This window comes from Paramormyrops kingsleyae, chromosome 4 (assembly GCF_048594095.1).
Source record: "Paramormyrops kingsleyae isolate MSU_618 chromosome 4, PKINGS_0.4, whole genome shotgun sequence".
Classification (NCBI taxonomy): domain Eukaryota; kingdom Metazoa; phylum Chordata; class Actinopteri; order Osteoglossiformes; family Mormyridae; genus Paramormyrops; species Paramormyrops kingsleyae.
In genome coordinates this window covers 12623421-12645643 of record NC_132800.1, presented here as the reverse complement: position 1 = coordinate 12645643, position 22223 = coordinate 12623421, and the positions used below count along the sequence as shown (strand labels likewise).

Sequence of the window (22223 nt, the reverse complement as noted above, 5' to 3'; positions counted from 1 at the left end):
GAGCACACACTCACACACACAATCACACACTAAGGACAGGGGGCACGATGGATAGGATACTAGTTTATAGCAGAGCACAAACTCACACACACAATCACACACTAAGGACAGGGGGCACGATGGATAGGATACTAGTTTATAGCAGAGCACAAACTCACACACACAATCACACACTAAGGACAGGGGGCACGATGGATAGGATACTAGTTTATAGCAGAGCACACACTCACACACACAATCACACACTAAGGACAGGGGGCACGATGGATAGGATACTAGTTTATAGCAGAGCACACACTCACACACACAATCACACACTAAGGACAGGGGGCACGATGGATAGGATACTAGTTTATAGCAGAGCACACACTCACACACACAATCACACACTAAGGACAGGGGGCACGATGGATAGGATACTAGTTTATAGCAGAGCACACACTCACACACACAATCACACACTAAGGGCAGCTTAGAGATCCCAATCGGCTGACCACATGTTTTCAGTGTCCAATATCCAACACACCTCCCACATGGGGGGACAATATTGAATGTTCAGAACAGAGCGGGGCGGGGGGCAGTAAACCAGTCCAGAGTCAAACCCATAACCAGAGGGCTCACAGCCTCTGAGGGGGGGGGGGTACACTTAGCCTGTTGAGTTACACAGTAATCCAGGGAGTAGGGGAAACACAATAGGGATTTAGGATTAAGATAGAGGAGGGAACTGGATGGTCAGCAGCAACTGCTGGCCAACCGCTGACGACGTACTTGGGACGGATACCGACTCTGGCAGTTACCGGCTAAGCAAGAAATCCTGCTTTGTGATACAGGCCCACCATCTTCCTTTATTAATTAATAAAGACAGTCTTAATTAACAAACAACACACTCATTCTATGTTGCTGTATTGTTTGTCCATCGAGTAGATAAAGAATGAAGGTCATTTAAGAAAAAGGATAAGGATCTTTTGGAGGGAAGATAATTTGGGTCAGGCATCGATCAGACCTGAAAGACACCACACAAGTGTTTACCCACTGTTCAATAAATGTTTCAAGTACATGTGAATAAATTAGGACACCCCATTAAATATTTAGTTATGTATTAAGAAATATCAACATATCAATATTAAATCTTCTTTTCAATTATATTTGTAGATAAAGGTGATATAATTATATCACTTATGCAAAAACAAGGGAAAAAATCATTTATTCAACCTTAGAAATTAACTAAGATGCCAATTTCCATTGAGGAAAAATTTAGGACACCCTCACATTCATTACTATTTAAAATGCCCAGAATTTGATTCCGGGCACCACATTAGGTGAAAATGGTTAGAACATTGTTACACAACCCAGGAGTTTCCGTTGCTGTTTTGCCTGTACATTTTTTATTTTGTTTTCTTTTTTGTTGTTGTTTGTGATAAGATCATGTGGCTTGTTCTTTTGTAACTTGTGTGAACAAGTGATTGGGCAATGACTACTGCTGGTGCACATGCTTCTTTTCTGATTAGGGTTAGTTTCTGGGTACTGGCTGGTCTAACTTTGTGTGTGTGTGTGTTTGAGTCTATAGTGTTTTTATAATTTGCTTGCCAGCTATCGAGCCGGTGAACGTGATGCTGGTGTTTTGGGGGTGTTTGGTGTGGCCTTTTCTGCACTGCATGGAGTGAATAAGGTGTGAATCAGTAAGTGCTCCTACTCTATGTTGTGGTTTGTTGTGTGACTCTGTGTGTTAGTGATATACCACCTCGATACTGGAGCACTTGGTGTGTTTGCTGTGTGACTCTGTGTGTTAGTGATATACCACCTCGATACTGGAGCACTGGGTGTGTTTGCTGTGTGACTCTGTGTGTTAGTGATATACCACCTCGATACTGGAGCACTGTGTGTGTTAGTGATATACCACCTCGATACTGGAGCACTGGGTGTGTTTGCTGTGTGACTCTGTGTGTTAGTGATATACCACCTCGATACTGGAGCACTTGGTGTGTTTGCTGTGTGACTCTGTGTGTTAGTGATATACCACCTCGATACTGGAGCACTTGGTGTGTTTGCTGTGTTGAACTTCCTTTCCCCTCTTCCTCCAGGTAACCACTCACTGGCTTACAGACTGGTTTAGGTTTGTGTATAGAACTGGACTGCCAGTACTCTGGGTTTTGTAATGGAATTCTCCCTCCCCTGTTTGACTTGTGTGTTTTTTAGCCATGTTATGACATTGTTTTGTGAACTTATGTTATTTGTAAATCCTTTTTCTTTAAAGGTTTTATAGAGTTAATAAACATTGCCCAGTTACTGAGATATGTCTCTGTGTCGTCTATGTGACGTAGCTGTTCTGAGGGAATCCTGAAGGTAACTGTAGTCATACATCTTAAGGGGCGGGGCCGTCAGTGGCGTAGTCTGGTCTCTGAGCTACACTTAGTGACCTAGCACCGTAAGGTTACACATATGAGTCTGGGGAGGGATATAAGGTCTCAAGAGTTTGGAATCAACAATTCTACTGTCCAGAAAATTAAGTGGAACATTTAAAACAACTGCCAACTTGGCCAGGTCAGGCTGTCCTAGCAAGAGCCCGAGGACAGACACAAGATGCTGAAAGATGTCACCAAAAATCCTACCATGTCATCACAGGACATACAGAAAGCTCTTGCCACAGAAGGACTCTATTAAAAAGTTGATGTACACTGTGTAGACTCACCTTGTAATCTTTAGAGAATGCTGACCAATTACTGCTGTGCACAATGTGATAAGAAACAAGTATGAAGTAGCACCTTGTTTTGGCTTAGAAGTTTCTGTATCTGTTAGCCATTTTGTTAGCCTTTAGTTTATGAATATGTACTTTATTAGTGCTGCAGCTTATCACTATGTAGAAGGACAACCTGGCCAGACAATCTACAACAAGCAGAAGCTACCAAGGTTTGCTACTGAAGGAAGGGATTCGCCCGAGTTCACCAAAAGTTCACGGATGGGCATTAAAAATACTGAGTAGAGATGGTCACGTCACCCTTATGTTCAGCCGAGGCACCAAACAGTAAAAGAGATGATTGACAAACTTATCATATAGGGGTGTGGATCAAGGGAGAAAGCAACGATGGTGAATGTCTGAGGGAATGATGATGCTTAAGTGGCGAGATATTGTTACACAATGAGAAAATGTATAAAGATTGGTGTAAAACAGTATTGGACACACTTGCAAGTGTCCGGCCTTGGTTGTAACTTCATTGTTGCAATAAAGACTGAATCTGAATATTTGCACAAGTGGCGCTCCTGACTCCTGATTGGCGGGGAAGAAAAAACCACACCACCAGACCTGGTCAATCAAGCATTTACTGAAATAGAACCTGTCTGACAAAGTGAAGTAGGTGAAAAGATCTCAAAAAGCAACATGTCGTGCCACGATCTAAGGAAACTCAAGAACAGATGAGAAACAAAGTCATATACAGTCGAGCACGGTTATTACGATTCGGCTTATAACGAAAACACGCTTGTAACGCTTCGATTCCAAATTCCTTAAAGAAAACACGCATATAGCGATTCTTTTATAGCGAAAATTCGGCTATAACGATGTCTACTGTCTTCCCCAAAGAAATATTTCAATGAATTTTTATTCGGTTATAACGATTTGCCTCAATCATTCCAGATTTAATAGTTTAAAATAAGTCCGACGTCAGCTTAATCGCGTAGCCAAAGCGAGCAGCAGTCAGTACAGTATGTACCTTTTTCTGTGCGTAGCGTTCTACCACCATGTAATATGTTTGTAGCTGCCATTAGATGCAACTCATTTATTTAATCCCTAATGTTAAAAGGTTCAGTAGAATAATCATTAGAATAAATAAGTAATATATTTTATTTTGATAATACATGTTAATTATTTTCATATTGTTCTACTAAATTTCATAAAAGGAGGTGGAACGTTTTTTCTTTCTCTTTTGTTTCGCTTGGGAATTGTTTAATTACGACAATCAAGAGTTTTCCGGGTCACTGCAGGCGATGTAGCCACACGAGGCGCTGCGTTAGTTACACATCATTAAGAAAGTTAAGTTAAAAGGTGTAAGAAGTAAGAAGAATTGAAGAAGCCATATCCAAGTTTAAGTTTATTCCTCTTGAGTCAGAGAGGCCAATGAGGTATGTGTTAACGTGTTTGTTGTATGTATTTTTCGTTTATTATGTGTACTTTAGAAGGGTTATTTAAGTTATTTATTTCTTTCGTAGTTCTGACGGCATTGTTGGGACTTCAATGTAAAAGACGTTGTCCAAATAAATGTCAGTGAATCCAAGAACGACCTGAGCCTTTGTTTAACCTCGAGGGGAATAACAGTCAGAACTCAACCTGTTTCGTGCCGGAGGAGAGGAGAGAGAAGCGGTGCCGATCGCAGCGGAGCCGTAAACAAGCAGCTCGTTAAAGGGTGACGTCGCTCTCAATCATCAAAGGAAAGACGGACTGTATGCACGTAAAGCTCAATCGACGGCAACCCATAAGAGTTAAGCGTGGTTAAGCTAAGAAGAAGTGATGCATTTAAACCAAGTTAAATGTGAAGAAGTAGATTAACCTTGCTAACTTTAAGGGGACTCTATTACGTGCTTAAGGTGATGGTGTAGAGGTTAAAGGATTGAGCCTAAGCATAAGTTATTGTCTGTTAAAATAAGGTGACTGTTATTAAGCTTATTTCAAGTCAACTATAGGTATTTTTTTGTTGATTTAAGGATACATCAAGGTACTTAAGGGTGAAGTGTTTATTATTTCATTCATATATTTGAAGGTTATTTATTTTATAGCAAGTGAAAGGTGTATTTCTGATTTAGCTTAAGGTGTTTATGACACACATTTTAAGTTTATCTTCATAGAGTGAAGCAGTTTAAGTTCATAAACACATTTAAGAGCATGATATCTCTTAGTTGAGTGAAGGTCATAAGTAGCACACAAGACTAAAGTACACTAGAATAGTGTTACTATGGCTGATCAAGAAGACTATGATACTGAAGCTGTGGGGTTACAGTTCCAAGTAAGCCCTGATGATGAAATTTTGCATACAAGCCCACAAGAGCCAGGCATATGTCAAGCCGCTAAAGAAGAAAGCTTGAGGAAAAGCCAAAGAGTTAGGAAACTCACGGAAAAGGGACAATCGCTGCATAAGGAAAAGGTGAATAAGCTTCAAAGTCGCTTTAAGGCAAACTATGATGAATGGAAAGCTGCTGCTAAACGAGTTAAAGGGGCACTTGAAGAACCTGTAAGAGCAACATTACACAATCACATTGTCCACATCCTATACACATCAACAGAAGTTAAACAAGCCTATGACCAGCTGCGCAGTCATGTAACTCCTGACGGGGACACTCGACGAAGAGTGGATACATGTGATGCTGTTTCTCAAAAGCTTATACAACTAGCTCAAGAATACCTTGCAGAAGAGGGAAATGTAAAGGATCCAGCAACAAGATCAATTCACTGGAGTAAAGCTGTTTCATTGTTCACCTCATCAGTATCCCAAAGATCTAAGGGTTCAGGACGCACATGTTCGAGCTCAAGCAGGTTGTCTATAAAAAAACAAGAAGCAGCAGCTGAGTTAGCTGCAACTGAAGCGACTTTAAGGGTTATGGAGGAAATGGATCGTGAAAGAAGCGAGCTTGAAAACCTTGAGGTAGAAAACCAACAAAGGTTAGCAATACAAGAAACAGAAAATGCTAAAAGACTGAAGGCATTAGAGCAGAAGCGAAGAGAGCTAGAACGATTAGAAACTGTAAAGAAAATGAATGCAGCCAAAGCACGACTGAAGGTGTATGAGCAAGAAGACAACTCAGATGAAGAAATCTCAGATCTCCTACATGACAATATTAAACAAAGAAAGGCTGCTCCTAAGCCAGGAAGTCTACTTGAACTTCAGCTCACTTCATCACAACCTACTGCAATACGGCAACAGTTTTCTGCTACTCAACATACCACAAGGTCGCAACTTACTGCCAATGGCGCTCAAGAAGATAGCACCATAGTATTGGCTAGAGCGTTAGCAGACTCCATTAACATAAGCCGTCTACCAGTACCAGAGCCTGCTGTTTTCAATGGAGACCCTCTCAGGTACAAAGATTGGAAAATGTCCTTTCAGACACTAATAGACAGGAAAAGCATTCCAGTGAATGAAAAGATTTACTATCTGCGCAGATATGTTGGTGGACCAGCAAGAAGAGCTGTCGAGAGTTACTTCTTACTGGGTACGGACGCAGCATACTATGCTGCATGGGACACTCTGGATGAAAGATATGGAAGTTCATTTGTGATCGCCAAGGCCTTTAGAGATAAGCTAACATCATGGCCAAAGATTGGGGCAAAGGACAGTGCTGAGTTACGAGAATTCTCTGACTTTCTTAGAGGCTGTGAAGCTGCTATGCTACAAATAAAGAGTCTTGAAGTGCTAAATGATTGCAGCGAAAATCAAAAAATACTAAGTAAGCTTCCTGATTGGCTCACGGCAAGATGGAATAGGAGGGTTATTGAGGTTGAAGAGCAGCATGGTTCCTTTCCAACATTTAGTAACTTTGTTGACTTCGTTACAAGAGAAGCCAAAATAGCGTGCAACCCAGTAACGTCACTCCATGCACTTAAGGGAAGTGACTTAGAGAAGGTTAAGCCAATAAAGATTCAAGGTGTTGGAACTAAAGTGCTGACAAGTGCTGCAGAAGAGAAACCAAATATAAGGAAATGCATCTTCTGTGAAAAATTATATCACAGCATTCACACATGTCGACAGTTCATGGACAAGTCACTAATGGAACGAGTCAAGTTCGTACAAATAAAGGGATTATGTTTTGGATGCCTTAACTCTGGACACCAATCAAAGAAATGTGGAAAAAGAAATGTTTGTGAAACATGCAAAGGAAACCATCCAACATGTTTACACGAGGAACGGGATGGAAAAATCAGCAAAAACATAAAGGACACAAAGGAAATCAAACAAGGTAAAGAAGCACCGAACGAGACAATATCCCACCGTATAGGCCAAAATAACGGCAATGACCTTACATCTACAATCAGTCCAGTTTGGTTGTCCACAACAAACAACCCAGAACACGAAATTCTGCTATATGCCCTTTTAGACAGTCAGAGTGACACCACATTCATTCTTCAAGAAAAGGCAGATGCTCTGGATGCTGACAAGAGACATGTACAGTTAAAGCTTTCTACACTGTCAACCAGAGAGGCAGTCATTCCCAGCGAAAGGTTGTCTGGGCTGCAAATCAGAGGCTTCTATTCCTCAAAGAGAATTCCTCTTCCTGTAACCTATACAAGAGAGTTTATTCCTGCTAATTTAAGTCACATCTCTACTCCTAAGACAGCAAGAGCATGGCCTCACTTAGAGCACCTTGCCGAAGAGATTGCCCCTCTTATAGAATTTGATGTTGGACTACTCATAGGTTACAACTGCTCACAAGCACTATTACCTAGAGAAATTGTGTCAGGAAAAGACAATGAGCCATTCGCACAAAAAACAGACTTGGGCTGGACAATAGTTGGTGGTGCTGACCCTTGTATTGACTATGGTGATGCTATGGGAAGCAGCCACAGAATTATTGTCAAGGAAGTGTCACCCAGCCAGTCATCAGATCAGTTGTTAAATAAAGTCCATTACATTTGTCGCACTCAAGTCAAGGAAGTCATCACACCACCAGATGTGCTTAAAGTTCTTGAGTCTGATTTCAGTGAAAGAAAGATGAAGGATTATCACTTCTCCCAAGAGGATCAGCGCTTTATGTCTATAATGGAAGAAGGAATAAAAATGAAAGAAGATGGACATTGTGAGCTACCTTTGCCATTTAAAGAAGACAGGCCTTTTCTGGGAAATAATAAGAACTGTGCAGAACACAGACTTCAATGTCTCAAGAAAAGACTTGAAAGGGACAAGCAATATCGTGATGACTATATAAAATTCATGAATGAGACAATAGAACGTAGAGATGCGGACAAGGTCCCACTTGAGGAACTGAACAGAAGTCCTGCTTGGTACATTCCACACCATGGGGTGTACCACCCCCAAAAACCTGGAAAAATAAGAGTGGTTTTTGATTGCTCAGCAAAATATAGAGGAGTGTCATTGAATGATCACCTGCTCACAGGGCCAGAGTTGACGAACACACTGATAGGTGTCTTGTGTCGATTTCGCAAGGGTCCAGTGGCAGTGATGTGCGACATAGAACGTATGTTTCACCAGTTTAGAGTCAGAGAGGAAGATCAGGACTACCTCCGTTTCCTGTGGTGGGACAATGGAGACTTTCACTTAAGTCCATCAGTCTACCGTATGAGAGTTCATTTGTTAGGGGCCTCATCTTCGCCAGCCTGTGCAAACTTTGGTCTTAAGTACATTGCGGCACAAGGTCAAGGCCAGTTTAGTGAAGCAACTATAAGATTCATCGAAAGAAACTTTTATGTGGATGATGGTCTTATCAGTTTCCTCTCAGAAGAAGAGGCTATTAGATTAGTCCATGAAGCGAAACACCTGTGCAGTACTGGAAAATTGCGACTGCACAAGTTTGTTTCCAATAGCCCACAAGTTCTTGACTCTCTTCCTAAAGAGGATTGTCTGGAAACAGTAAGAAACAAAGACTTAGTACTGGGCGAGCAACCTATTGAAAGAGCTCTAGGAGTTAATTGGAGGGTAGCTTCAGACCATCTCCAGTTTCGAGTAGTCGTGAGTGAGCGTCCACTTTCCAGACGAGGAGTGTTGTCAACTGTGGCCTCTGTCTACGACCCACTTGGCTTGGTGGCACCTTTTGTTCTGCTTGGCAAGCAAATACTACAGCGACTGTGTCGTGACAAGACAGACTGGGACGCACCACTTTCAAATGAGCTCCAATCACGGTGGGAATCCTGGCTTCTAGGTTTAAAGGATCTTGCTCATGTCAAGATTGATCGCTGCTATCTTCCAGCAGATTTTCAAGAAGTTCAGAGATATGAACTCCACCATTTTACAGACGCAAGTGTTGTAGGATATGGTGTCTGTACGTACATAAGAGCAATCAGTAAAACAGGACGAATTCACTGTTCACTTGTTATTGCAAAGTCCAGGGTAGCACCCACTAAGGTAACTACTGTGCCAAGGCTGGAGTTGTCTGCAGCAGTAGTTGCTGTGCGCATAAGTAATATGCTCAAGGGAGAACTAGAGCTGGAAAATATGCAAGAGTTCTTCTGGACGGATTCGCAAGTCGTCTTAGGATACATAAACAATGATGCAAGGCGTTTTCATGTTTTCGTGGCGAACCGTATTCAGTACATCAAGGAAAGTACTACCCTAACACAATGGAGGTATGTTGCATCAGAAGACAACCCCGCCGACCATGCGTCTCGAGGACTCAGAGCTAAAGAGCTCATTGCTTCCAACTGGTTTAGTGGTCCGAGTTTTCTCTGGCGAGATTCACTTCCTTCTGTAGAGGTTAAGGTGGGAGAGCTTAATACAGAAGACCCAGAAGTACGCAAGAGTTTTGTAAGCCTCACCTTAACAACAGCGAATTCTCTGGCAGAACGTTTCCCGAAATTCTCCAGCTGGACAAAACTAGTTAAAGCTATTGCAAGACTTACCAGATTTGTAAAGGAGTTTAAGGGCTCAATAAAGAGAAACAACAAGGCTACAAGTCTGGAAGAAAGACAAGAAGCTGAACACACAGTTATTGCCATTGTTCAAGGGTTAGTCTTCTCCAAAGAAGTCAAAGAACTTCAGTCCCGAAAGGAGTTCATAACTAAAGACAAGACAAGCAGATTGTATCGACTTAATCCTTTCCTGGACCATAAGGGCATCCTCAGAGTAGGAGGTAGATTAGAGCATGCAACTCTGCATCCACATGTCAAGCATCCAGTTATACTACCAAAGACCAGCCATATCACCAAGTTACTGATTGATCATTATCATCAGCAAGTGAGACATCAAGGGCGTGGCATGACCATCAATGAACTGAGATCTAATGGCATATGGATTCTTGGCTGTAGTCAAGCAGTATCATCGTTTATCTACAACTGTGTCAGGTGCAGGAAATTCAGACGTCGAACAGAAGAACAATTGATGGCAAACCTGCCTAGTGAAAGAATGGAAACAACTCCTCCCTTTACATATTGTGGGATGGATTGTTTTGGCCCGTTCTATATTAAGGAGGGAAGAAAAGAACTGAAACGCTATGGACTGCTGTTCACATGTTTGTGCTCTCGTGCAATACACATAGAGTCGCTTGATGATTTATCAACTGATGCATTCCTCAACTCACTTCGTGCTTTCATTGCTCTGCGTGGGAACGTCCGTCAATTGCAATCAGACCAAGGCACCAATTTTGTTGGAGCAAGACGTGAGTTTTTGGAAGCAGTAAAAGGAATGGACCAGAAATGCCTAAAACAACTAGGCTGTGAATTTGTCATGAACCCACCCTCTGCTAGTCATATGGGTGGAGCCTGGGAAAGGCAAATCCGAACCATCAGAAGTGTGTTGATATCTATCCTGGATCAGTCATCCAGGACACTTGACAGTTCATCCTTACGAACCTATTTGTATGAGGTGATGGCAGTCGTAAACAGCCGGCCTATAACAACACTCTTACTCAATGATCCTACTGGACCTCAGCCACTTACACCCAACCTTCTTTTGACAATGAAATCGTCGATAATACTGCCTCCACCAGGAAACTTTGTGAAGGAGGACCTCTACCTTAGGAAAAGATGGCGTAGGGTGCAGTACCTAGCTAACGAATTTTGGCAGAGATGGAAGAAAGAATATCTCTTAAGCCTACAGCAAAGACAAAAGTGGCATAAGACAAACAGAAACGCGAAGGTCAACGACATAGTAATCATTCAGGATGATACAACACCCAGAAACAGCTGGAAACTGGCAAAGGTTACTGCTGTGTACCCAAGTCAAGATGGATGCGTACGTAAAGTGCAATTACTAATCAGTGACTCAGCATTGGATGACAATGGAAAGAAACTAAGTAAACCAGTTCATCTAATAAGACCAATCCACAAGACTGTCACTTTACTGGAGGCTGATTAGCACAGTTTATAAGTTCATTTTGGAAATCACAAGTGATTGGTGGGAGTGTAGCTGCCATTAGATGCAACTCATTTATTTAATCCCTAATGTTAAAAGGTTCAGTAGAATAATCATTAGAATAAATAAGTAATATATTTTATTTTGATAATACATGTTAATTATTTTCATATTGTTCTACTAAATTTCATAAAAGGAGGTGGAACGTTTTTTCTTTCTCTTTTGTTTCGCTTGGGAATTGTTTAATTACGACAATCAAGAGTTTTCCGGGTCACTGCAGGCGATGTAGCCACACGAGGTGCTGCGTTAGTTACACATCATTAAGAGAGTTAAGTTAAAAGGTGTAAGAAGTAAGAAGAATTGAAGAAGCCATATCCAAGTTTAAGTTTATTCCTCTTGAGTCAGAGAGGCCAATGAGGTATGTGTTAACGTGTTTGTTGTATGTATTTTTCGTTTATTATGTGTACTTTAGAAGGGTTATTTAAGTTATTTATTTCTTTCGTAGTTCTGACGGCATTGTTGGGACTTCAATGTAAAAGACGTTGTCCAAATAAATGTCAGTGAATCCAAGAACGACCTGAGCCTTTGTTTAACCTCGAGGGGAATAACAATGTTACCGGTTTCGTTGTCCATACTAAATGGTTGTTGAATTACAAAATACGTGTTGCTTGATAGTAAAAAAGATGTTTTATTTTGATCATTACATGAAACAAAGCTTCATAGACATAACTAGAAGGTCAGTGTTATTTTATACAGTCATAATACATGTGCCTAGCGATCAGTCATAATACATGTGCCTAGCGATCAGTCATAATACATAGCAATATTACATGAAAATGGATATAACGAAATTCGGTTATAACAAAAGAAATCTGCCGGCCCCAGAAAATCGTAATAACCGTGCTCGACTGTAACGCCATAGGTCCCAAGTGACATCACCATGTCCCTGGATGAACAGTGTGACCAGAAGCAGCTGGGATTCACTATGCAAAGGGAAAAATGTACCACGATGCTTTTGCACTAATTCGTGATAGAGAAAAATAACGGGATCAGTGCAAAGCAGCCGCAGCACAGCGACTATTGTGAATCGTGACTCGCGATCTAATCGTGGTTAAAGTGTCACTGCACTACCGCGTTTTATATGCACAAATAATGCAGAATGTGCGTTATGACAGAATTAGGTGGCGGCGGGAGCGTGTCCCCTTCCGCTTATCGTGTATTATTAAGTCACATGGATAAAATCTAAAACGATCCGCTGTGCCACTGAATCCGTGCCCATTTCTGCTTCCTCATTTGACACGAAGTGGATGATTTCCTGTAAGGGATGAAACTCTCCCTAATTACGCAGGTTTGTCACTTGGCTAAACTGGGCACCAGATATTAGGTATGTCACAAAAAATTTCAAAGTTGTTGGATTTTTACAAAAGAAAGGGCTCCACGGTATCCAATGATACCAAGAACTTCTTTCTGTGATGAATGGCAAGAAAGTTATAGGATATTTTGTAACGCCAATTAAGGCTTATTAACGTCCACTTAGTAACAGATAAAACAATGGAGAACCATACTCTACTTTGTGACCTGTTTATGGTGTTCAGAAAAATGAGCATAACTGTTATTGTTTCAGATTTTAATAAACTAGGTATTGTTAACCATTCCTCACCGTCAGTCCCCTGACCGTGGTCGGGAGACGCGAGGGGAGATGCTTCCTCCAGGGCCGAAGTTTATCCTCCTTCGGGGTTAACTCCCTTCACTTTTGTGGAGTAGTGAGGCAGGCAGAAATCAGCCGAGACACCGGAGAGTACTGAGGAGACGGAACTTTTAATGGCAGTACCGCACACTTCCAGTTACACAGCTCGGACCCACGCCCGCTAGAACGCTGCTTCTTTTTCCCTTTTTGGTTCCGCCCCTTTCCTCTCGCGCATGCTCACACACATCAGATACACTCCTCTCTGCACCCAGCCACACACAAGATGGCAACTCCCGCAACACTACCCCCACTCTGGATGGCAATTAAACAATAATTCCACTCCAGCATCGTAAGGCATAAAACCGGAACACAATCCCCTTTACCACTTGGTGCCCACAGGAGATAAAAGTGTTAGCCCTTACCACATATAAGATGAGGTATAGTATCAACCAATGCACTTCAGTGGCAAAACGTTGGCTCGAGCAAGGTGTACATACATGTGCAAAACAAAGCACTTCAAGTATTATTAGGTAGGAAAGAAATAACACAATTGCAGCTATCACATGGCGACAGGGAATAACTAACTTATCCTAGCATCTAGAAAGGCACACATACAAATGGATAGGCGCATGTAGACAACCCCACAGGTCCTTCAGGTACCTTACTCCCCTTATTATTATTTTCAAAACGTAAACACTGGAACAATGAACAATATAACTCTCTTACACCATCGTAGCTAACAGTGTTAGAGGCTGAAACAATTTGAACTTGAACTGAATCTTCAGTCCTACTTGGAACGGTCCATGGTAGGTAAACCAAGCTAAGTGGTCCACACCCCATATCGGTAAGGTGCTCTGCGCCGACGAGTCGGTCGCTGAAACTGCTGGCCCAGATGGTCCGGGTCACTCATCACACCCCCACTATTCTCAGAGTCCACACGGGAAGGGGACGATGGGACCACCACAACTGGAGCGGGATCAGCTGCAACAGAGATAGACGACTGAGAGGAACTGGGGCCATTGCCAGTTGCAGTAGAGAACAGACTGTGCAGACCCAAATCATGGTCTGCTGGGTCATCCTCTAAAGCTGGTGGTGGGACCTCCGTAGGTGACCACCGATGAGCTTGATCAAGGACCCAGGCATTGTCCAAGGCCTCGCGGCAGCGATAATGCTTTAGCTGGTCATGGTGGACAACTTTCACTTTAGACCCTGGGTTCTTCTGGATCCGATAAACTAGGTCATCCAGTTGCCCCAGGACAAAGAATGGTCCCTCATACGATGGGAGGAACTTTTTGACCTTATTCTTGATGTGACGCGTTCCTTTGATGAGATACCACACAGGATCTCCAGTCTTGTATTGGGTGTGGCAACAGTTCTTGTCATATTGCCTTTTTGCGCGCGTGACTGACTCGCGCAGGGTTTCCCTGGCAATGAGGTGGGCCAGCTCCAGCCGCTCACGCATTTGCTGCACATACTCTGGAGCTGAGGGTTGGTTGTCCGGATCAGGAGGTAGACCTGCGACAAGGTCCACTGGCTCACTCAGTTCTCGGCCAAACATCATGAAGTTCGGGGTGAAACCTGAAGCACTGTGCTTGGTCGCCCTGTAAGCCATAACAGCGTACGGGATCATCAGGTCCCAGTCCCAATGGCAACGCTCTGCTGTGGAGGCCAGGATCTTTTGGAGAGTGGCATTAAAACGTTCAACCTGGCCATCTGACTGGGGTCGGAACGACGTTGTACGAGTCTTGTCTATGCCAAACAAACGGCACACCCCTTGGAACACATCAGATTCAAAATTGCGTCCCTGGTCACTGTGCAGTGTTTGAGGTATCCCGTAGCGGCACACCCACTCAGATGCAACAACCTCGGCAACAGTTGCAGCCCGTTCATCTGGGATAGGAAAGGCTTCAGTCCACTTTGTAAAGTAGTCTTGTATCACAAGCACATATCGGTTTCTACGCTCTGTTTCATTCAGTGGTCCCATAATGTCCAACGCAATGCGCTCCATTGGGGCTCCTACCCGGACAGTTCCCATGGGAGCTCGTGGTGTCTTCTGGGGTCGGGCTCTGGACGCACAGCTGGTACAAGTACGGCACCAAAGAGCGACGTCTTCCCTCATGTGATACCAATAGCATCGGGTTCGTAGCCTGGCCACAGTCCTCTCGACACCAAAATGTCCACCCACTGGCCCCTCATGCATCTGGCTCATCACTTCTGGTTGTAGCTTGCGTGGAAGTACGATCTGGGGATAGAACTGGGTCTCGTCAAGGCAGTAGAAGCGACGGACCAGAACTCCATCTCTGAAGTAGAGCCGTTTCCATTGAGCCCAGTATGTCTTAGTGGCCGGGCTGCATGGCGAAACAGTAGTCCATGGGGGGCGCTCACTGCTGGCCTCCATCCAGGCGCGTATGGGTGCAATGTCTGCATCAGCGTCCTGGGCTCGGCTCAGCTCCCCCATGGTCCAGCCATGAAACAGAGAAGCTGTATCAAAAGTTTTAGTCACATATACTTTCCCAGTCAGCTTTACGGTGTGTGTCATCTGTTCTGAGACGTCTGTGTCGGTAGGAGTGTTCTGACATAAAATGTCTGACATAGTAAGAGCAGTTTGGTCTAAAGTCTTTGTGTCTGGTGTAGGGGTGTTATGACCTACCCCCACTGGACACACCGCTGTAGTAGCCGGTTGTCCCTCCACCCTCACCTGACTCAGCAACAGGAAGCTGGTGTCAGAGTCCAATTCACATTGGACCGCCTGATGACTGGTCCCCCCGAGATGCTTGGAGGGGTCCAGCACTCTGCATGGACAGGACGGGCGACAGGGTCTCCTGGAGAGACTATCAGCATTGGTGTGCACTCGACCTGGACGGTGGATGATCTCGAAGTCGTACTCGGCAAGCTTCTCGAGCCATCGAGCTAACTGCCCCTCTGGCTCTTTCATTTTTGTTAGCCAGCGCAGGCTGCTGTGATCTGTGCGCACTTTGAAAGGCCGTCCGAGGAGGTACTGGCGAAAATGGGACGTGAAGTCCACGACAGCCAGTAGTTCACGTCGTGTGGTGCAGTAGTTTTGTCCAGTTTTTGATAGCTTACGGCTGCCATATGCCAGCACACGTTCCACGCCCTGTTGCATCTGTGACAGCACCGCGCCGATGCCTGTGTCGCTGGCATCAGTGTCCAGTATCATTTCACCATGGTCAAGTGGATAACCAAGAACAGGGGCAGAGGTGAGTCGACATTTTAGCTCGTCGAAAGCTGCTTGGTGCTCAGCATGCCACTGAAAATGTGCATTCTTCTTGGTCAGGTTGTGCAGAGGTTCGGCTATAGAGGCAAAATCTTTCACGAATCGGCGATAATAGGAGGCCAGGCCGACGAAGCGTCTGACCTCCTGGATGGACGTAGGTGTAGGCCACATCTGAACCTTCTGAACTTTGCTGGGGTCGGTAGCCACACCATGCTCGGATACCACATGGCCAAGATAAGCAACTTCGCGGCGAAAGAGGCAGCATTTGGCAGGTTTCAGTTTTAAGTTAGCTTGTTGAAGTCTATAGAATACCTGGCCAAGCCGTTGTAGCATCCCCGACACGTCCTTAGCCAGCACAATGATGTCGTCCAGGTAGACCAGGCAGGTGTCCCACTGCATGCCAGCCAGGACGCGGTCCATCAGACGCTGGAACGTCGCCGGGGCATTGCATAGTCCAAATGGCATGACGTTCCACTCAAAGAGGCCTGTTCTAGTGCAAAAGGCGGCGGCCCTGCGTGCTCTAGGCGTCAGCTCCACCTGCCAGTAGCCTGACGCGAGGTCCAATGTGCTGAACCATTTGGCAGTCGAGAGCGTGTCCAGCGTGTCCTGAATGCGGGGCAGCGGGTAGGCGTCTGTTATGGTGCGATCGTTGAGAGCCCTGTAGTCAATGCAGAGACGGTATGTCCCATCTTTCTTACGCACCATAACGATGGGCGAGGCCCAGCCGCTGCAGCTGCGTTGGGCGAGACCGATCTGTAGGCTGTCCTGGATCTGCTGATCAGCGTGTTGCTGCTTTTCCCCAGCCATCCTTCGTGGATGTTGTTTGACTGGAGCACCAGGACGGGTTATGACGTCGTGCTGCACAAGGCTGGTTCGGCCCAGGTCAGCAGGCCCTGTAGAAAACACATGTCCATAAGTGCAAAGTAAGCGTTTCAGTTGGAGCTGTTCATAGTCATTGAGGTTTGTGGAGCTTTGGGCATAAAGCTCCTGCAGGTGCAGAGGAACCACAGGAGAGCTGGCTGGTGGGTCTGCAGCTGGGGAGGCCATGGAGGGTTCCAGGGCCTCAGCTGGCTGGAGGAGCCCGGCGATGGATCCTTCCTTAATTGTGACTGCTTTATTGCCGGGGTTGAAAAGGCGAAGTGGGACAGCTTTAAAAGGCTGTGCGTTGACTAGGACTCTGGCAATAAGTACTCTGTGCTTCTCAACAAAACCTTTGGTGGGACTAAGCATCATATCACCTCGAGCTGCTGCACCAGGATGCATATTACCTTGCACCATATATTCTTGCCCCGGTTCCACCACCACAGTTCTAGCTATTCTCACTGCGTATGCCCTTGTACCAGCTTCGGTTTGGTAGTAGAGCACCTCTTCACCAAACAGGATGATGCGGCGTTTGCCGAAATCGAGACGTGCTTCAGCTTGAGTGAGGAAGGGATGCCCGAGCAGAACCTCATTTCCTGCTATATCTGCCACTAGGAAATCAACATCCACCTGCCGATTGTTGATACTGACAGGTATCTGGGCTTCACCCAGCACCGGCACGTTCCCAGGTCCCACACCAAGCAAGGTCTTAACAACTGAAGGCTGCAGTGGTGGCCTCACATCTGGGTGGATGGAGTTGTAGTAGGGCAGCGGCAGCACACTCCTCCGGGCCCCACTGTCCAAGACAGCACATACCTCCACTTCGTAGAGGCGCATGGGGATACTCATTTCCTGGCTTTGGCACTTAAGGTGAAGCACGGTGTGTTTTGGGCTGTCCCTAGGGCTACCATTCAATGTCAAGGCCTTGGTGGTTTTATAAGGGGAAGGGCACTGCCTTTGAACATGGCCCCAACCTTGACAGTTATGGCAGCGAATCCCGCTCCTTTTAAAATTTCTGTGATCGTTCGGTGTCGCCGAGGGTAAGTGTGGGACAAAACGATTCGGCGAGGAGCTAGCTGCAGGTGTATACTCAGCAGCAGTCTCATCTTTGTCTTTCTCTCTGACGACGGCAGCTCGGGGACGGCGTTCAGCTGCATTACGGGCTCCTTGCTGCATGGCACTGGTTACATAAGATGCAGCCCTTTTAGTGGTTTCGTGTCGGTGGGCTATTTCGTACATACAGGCAAGTGTGGCTGGGTGCCTCTCTAGCAACCTCTGTACTATTTCTGCATCACCCAGCCCATTGGTGAAAACTTCAACAGCTATAGAGTCTTGTTCAACCTCCGCTCTATCACCATATGCAATAGCCACTTTACCATAAATGTCGTCTCTGAAAACATGCAGGGTCTCACCAGGTTTACGCACTCGCTGCCTCAGTTCTACAGCAACAACAGCTGCATGGTCAGAAGAAGGGCCATAAGCAGTTTCCAGTTCGTCCACTAGACGGCGGTAATTCCATTTGGATGAGCGGGGATTTCTGTGGATAATGGCCCCTGCTGCTCCAACTAAGCAGAATTTAAGCTGAGTTGTCATTGTCTTCTCTGACCAATAGTTGGCTTCAGCGCAGCTCTCAAACCTGTGCAGAAATTCCTTCCACGGTGTGGTGCCGTCATATTGGCCTGGACGTAGAGTGGGGACTCTCTCCCTAGGACCACCGTCCTCTTCACTGTCAGATGGTGGCTGACGGGGTACACAGCGGGTCTTGCCTGGTTTTGAGCGAGGTTTATGCTGTGCAGTGATTTGCCCATAGCTTATGGCTTCATTAAGGCTGCTGGAAGGCAAACATTGCATGGGTGTATTTAACATTGCATTAAATTGAGCCGGTGTGCTGTGTACAAAACTGTCCATGTGAGCAGGGGAAAATGGGTTTGAGACTGGATAGTGCACTTTAATTTGGGGGGTAGGAGCTGGATAATAGTTCATGCTGCTGCCTGTGTTTCCCTCACGGCCGTAGTTGCAGCATTCAGCATCGACGAAGGGATTCGTGCGGGAAAACTGCGGCTGGGCAGGACCATCGGGCGGCGCGAATACACCATCTCCATTAGCGCGTGTGTTAGTACAACTTTCGGCACACAGAAATGGGTTTATATGTTCACATTTAGCCACAGCTCTGTCTCTGTTAGCTTCCCTAATGCTCGCGGCACCCTCGGAGACACTGGTCAGCGATATGAACGGGTTGAAGTAATTAGTCTCAAGTCCGTAGTTTTCACGAGAATGGCGAGCAGCGGCCATCGCGAGTTAGCTCGGCTACGGGCCAGTACACTTGTAATTACGGTCACTCGGCTTTATCGTTAGCTGCTTTAGCCTGTCGGTTTTTTTTTTCCTCAGTGCTCACCACTCCTTTAACAGCATCTAAAGGTCCCTTCGTGGTCGCCAGTGTTAACCATTCCTCGCCGTCAGTCCCCTGACCGTGGTCGGGAGACGCGAGGGGAGATGCTTCCTCCAGGGCCGAAGTTTATCCTCCTTCGGGGTTAACTCCCTTCACTTTTGTGGAGTAGTGAGGCAGGCAGAAATCAGCCGAGACACCGGAGAGTACTGAGGAGACGGAACTTTTAATGGCAGTACCGCACACTTCCAGTTACACAGCTCGGACCCACGCCCGCTAGAACGCTGCTTCTTTTTCCCTTTTTGGTTCCGCCCCTTTCCTCTCGCGCATGCTCACACACATCAGATACACTCCTCTCTGCACCCAGCCACACACAAGATGGCAACTCCCGCAACAGTATCATTAGAAAGCTTATTCCTTGCCTAACAGTCTCAGATACACTGAAAATAAAACAAATAATTATTTAATTTGTCTGTCAATTAATACTCACCGGAGAATGTATGTAGTGAATACTACAAAGAATGTCTTTTCAAAGAGTCCACAGCATCAAATTAAAAAGTACTTTGTGTTATCATTATAATCCATTCAATAATACATTTGAAAAGCATTGTCCATAGTAAAGTATCAAAAGGTACAGGTAAATATGCAGTATGTGCCCGTAAAGAACTGTCTGATCTCCGGGAGTTGAAGAAAAGAAGTCTTTGAGATGCTGCCTTGCTATGCCAGCCCGTGCTGGTTGTGGAGGATTACGTTCTCTCTTCATGTTAAAGGTAACTGAAAAGACAATATGCAACTATTTCTAGCCTTCCCAACCCATTCAAAATTATCAATCATCTGTGTTACAAAAGCAAGCGATGGTATCTACTCCATTTTATTAATTTTATATATATATATATATATATATATATATAAATATTAATTAATAAAATGGAGTAGATACCATTATTATCTATCTCCATATATATCTCCATAAACACATAACCTCATTTAAAAGCCTTCACATCATTTTAAAGCTGATAATTCCATGCTGAAAATCACTATTTTCGGCTCTTGCTGCACTGTTCACCACAAAACATGACCGGCTCTCGCGGCGGATCCAAAAAAGTGAACTGCTGATCGATACATTTTGCTCAAAATACGCCTAAATACAATAAACTAAGAAATATAATTATCATAGTTTGAAGAATAATTCTGCTTACCTTTATTGTCCCAACGAAGGTTTTAACGAGTGAAATTTTCGGTAACGTCGAAATTTCCTCCCGATCTTATCAGAAAGTCAGATTACCGTGTTTTGAATGGAAATCCCCAGATGAAGGTGTGTTTTACGTTCAGAACGCGTTTCCCTAATAGACACAAAAATAACACAACAAAAAGGCAAAAACTATTGGGATACCCTGGTGCTCTGGGGAATGGCGACCAAATTGAAAACGAGGCTGCCTGCCAAAACCCCTATGGCGCAGAGCTGGTGATAGTGACATACCTACAGATATAAGAAACAGCTCACAACAGAAGTACGGAAATAAGCATTTATTAGAATTCCACAGTTCAGTGTCCCTGCCCCATGAAGTAAGCAGAGCGCCAGGCAACACCGCAACCCCCACACAATGCTCTAACCACAGCAATCTCTAAAACACTTTAGAATATTTCACAATCACTAAAACACACTTAGAATTCACACGTGTATAATAAAAAGGCCTGGACAGCTCACATCCGTAACCAGGGTCAGGAATACAAATTAACATGGGGTTCCTCCTAAAACAAATACACAAACAAAAGAAAAAAAAAAAATCAATTCACATTAAACAATCTTATTTACATTAAAAAGTCGGAGGAAGACATCGCAATCCCCCGAAAACACATAAACCAATAACCCCACTTCTAGCAGGAACCACAAACCTTTCCCGTGGCGCCTAGAGTCCACGCCGCTGCCACCGAACGCCGACTTGCGCCGCTAACTTCCTAACCCGGTACCCACCGCCAGTACTCGCCTTATATCACAACAATGCGGTAATCTCCCCCTCCCCCAATACGCTCCTTCACATATGACAGCTGCAGCGTGGATTCCAAGCACCACCGAGCATAGGGAGGCCTCCCTGCTCTTCTATCGCTGGTATTTTATAGCCTCCATACTTCCGCCTCACAGGTGTTTCCTATGAACCCTTACCTGTCACCATGAAAATCCCCGCCTACATTCCTGTCTGAAAATGAAAGTGATTTAAAGCTGGAATCGCCATTTTGTCAAGACACACGAATAAGATTCTGGAAAAAAATAAGGATATTTTTCATTGCCAGGTAAGATTATAGTTAACAGACTGAACTAATAATAAAATTAACATGTATGACACACTTAGGCTATATAGAGCGGCGGTGCCACTGATTTAAGCGCTACTTCACTTTTCTGTCTTTCTCCTTTAAAGTAAAAGGTCATTTTGTTATTTCTGTAAATTGTATATTTATTGCCAAAGCATTTATCAGTAATACAGTTAAGATGTGTTGCGTTGCATGTCGAGCATGAGCATGAATTTTGTGCTGGTGCTCCTAAAAATTTCAGTAACTTTCTCAGTACTAGTGGAGAAAGTCAGTCTGCAGCCCGGATATGAAATGTGTCAGAGTAACAGAGTGGGGACCCAGTGCGCTGATTCGGTGTAAAAGTTCTGAGTACTAGATATTGTTTATGTATGTATCTGTTTACCCTTCATGTTCACAGAGGCCCCAGCAGGAATCATCTGGTCTGGATCGGCACAAAAATGGAGGAAGCTGCTTCTGAAATGCGCCCCCCTGTGGAGTGTAAGAGAAAGAGCACTGAGAGGTAACAGTGTTACAGCCACTAGCATGCATGTCTCTCTGGGTCTATAGTCAGGCCATAACATAAAGTAAACTGGGCTCCTAGCTAGGGCTGGCTCAGTGGGCAGCACTGTAATATGTGTAGCTTAATAAAAAGACCTCGCCATCTTCTTTCTTCGCCAGTTCTTTTATACAAGAGGCGAGTAACAGATCATCCCTCCTATACAAAATGGCCACATAACAAAAATAAACAAGCAAACAAAC

At 44.6% G+C, this 22223-nt stretch overlaps 1 protein-coding gene and 1 long non-coding RNA gene across 2 annotated transcripts in view; one reads left to right on the top strand and one right to left on the bottom strand.

Annotated features, from left to right (window-relative positions):
• The window catches only part of LOC140588728 (uncharacterized), a 462332-nt gene that overhangs the window by 250290 nt on the left and 189819 nt on the right, over positions 1-22223 (top strand). Inside the window, exon 13 of the mRNA XM_072710663.1 lies at positions 21883-21984. Coding sequence (XP_072566764.1) covers positions 21883-21984 — 102 coding nt within the window. The remainder of the gene's footprint in view (positions 1-21882; positions 21985-22223) is intronic.
• On the bottom strand, positions 20688-21955 carry LOC140588744 (uncharacterized). The gene is made up of 2 exons (XR_011989924.1): positions 21868-21955; positions 20688-21373 (listed from the first exon to the last, which is right to left on the bottom strand). It is a non-coding gene; the product is annotated as an uncharacterized lncRNA (long non-coding RNA).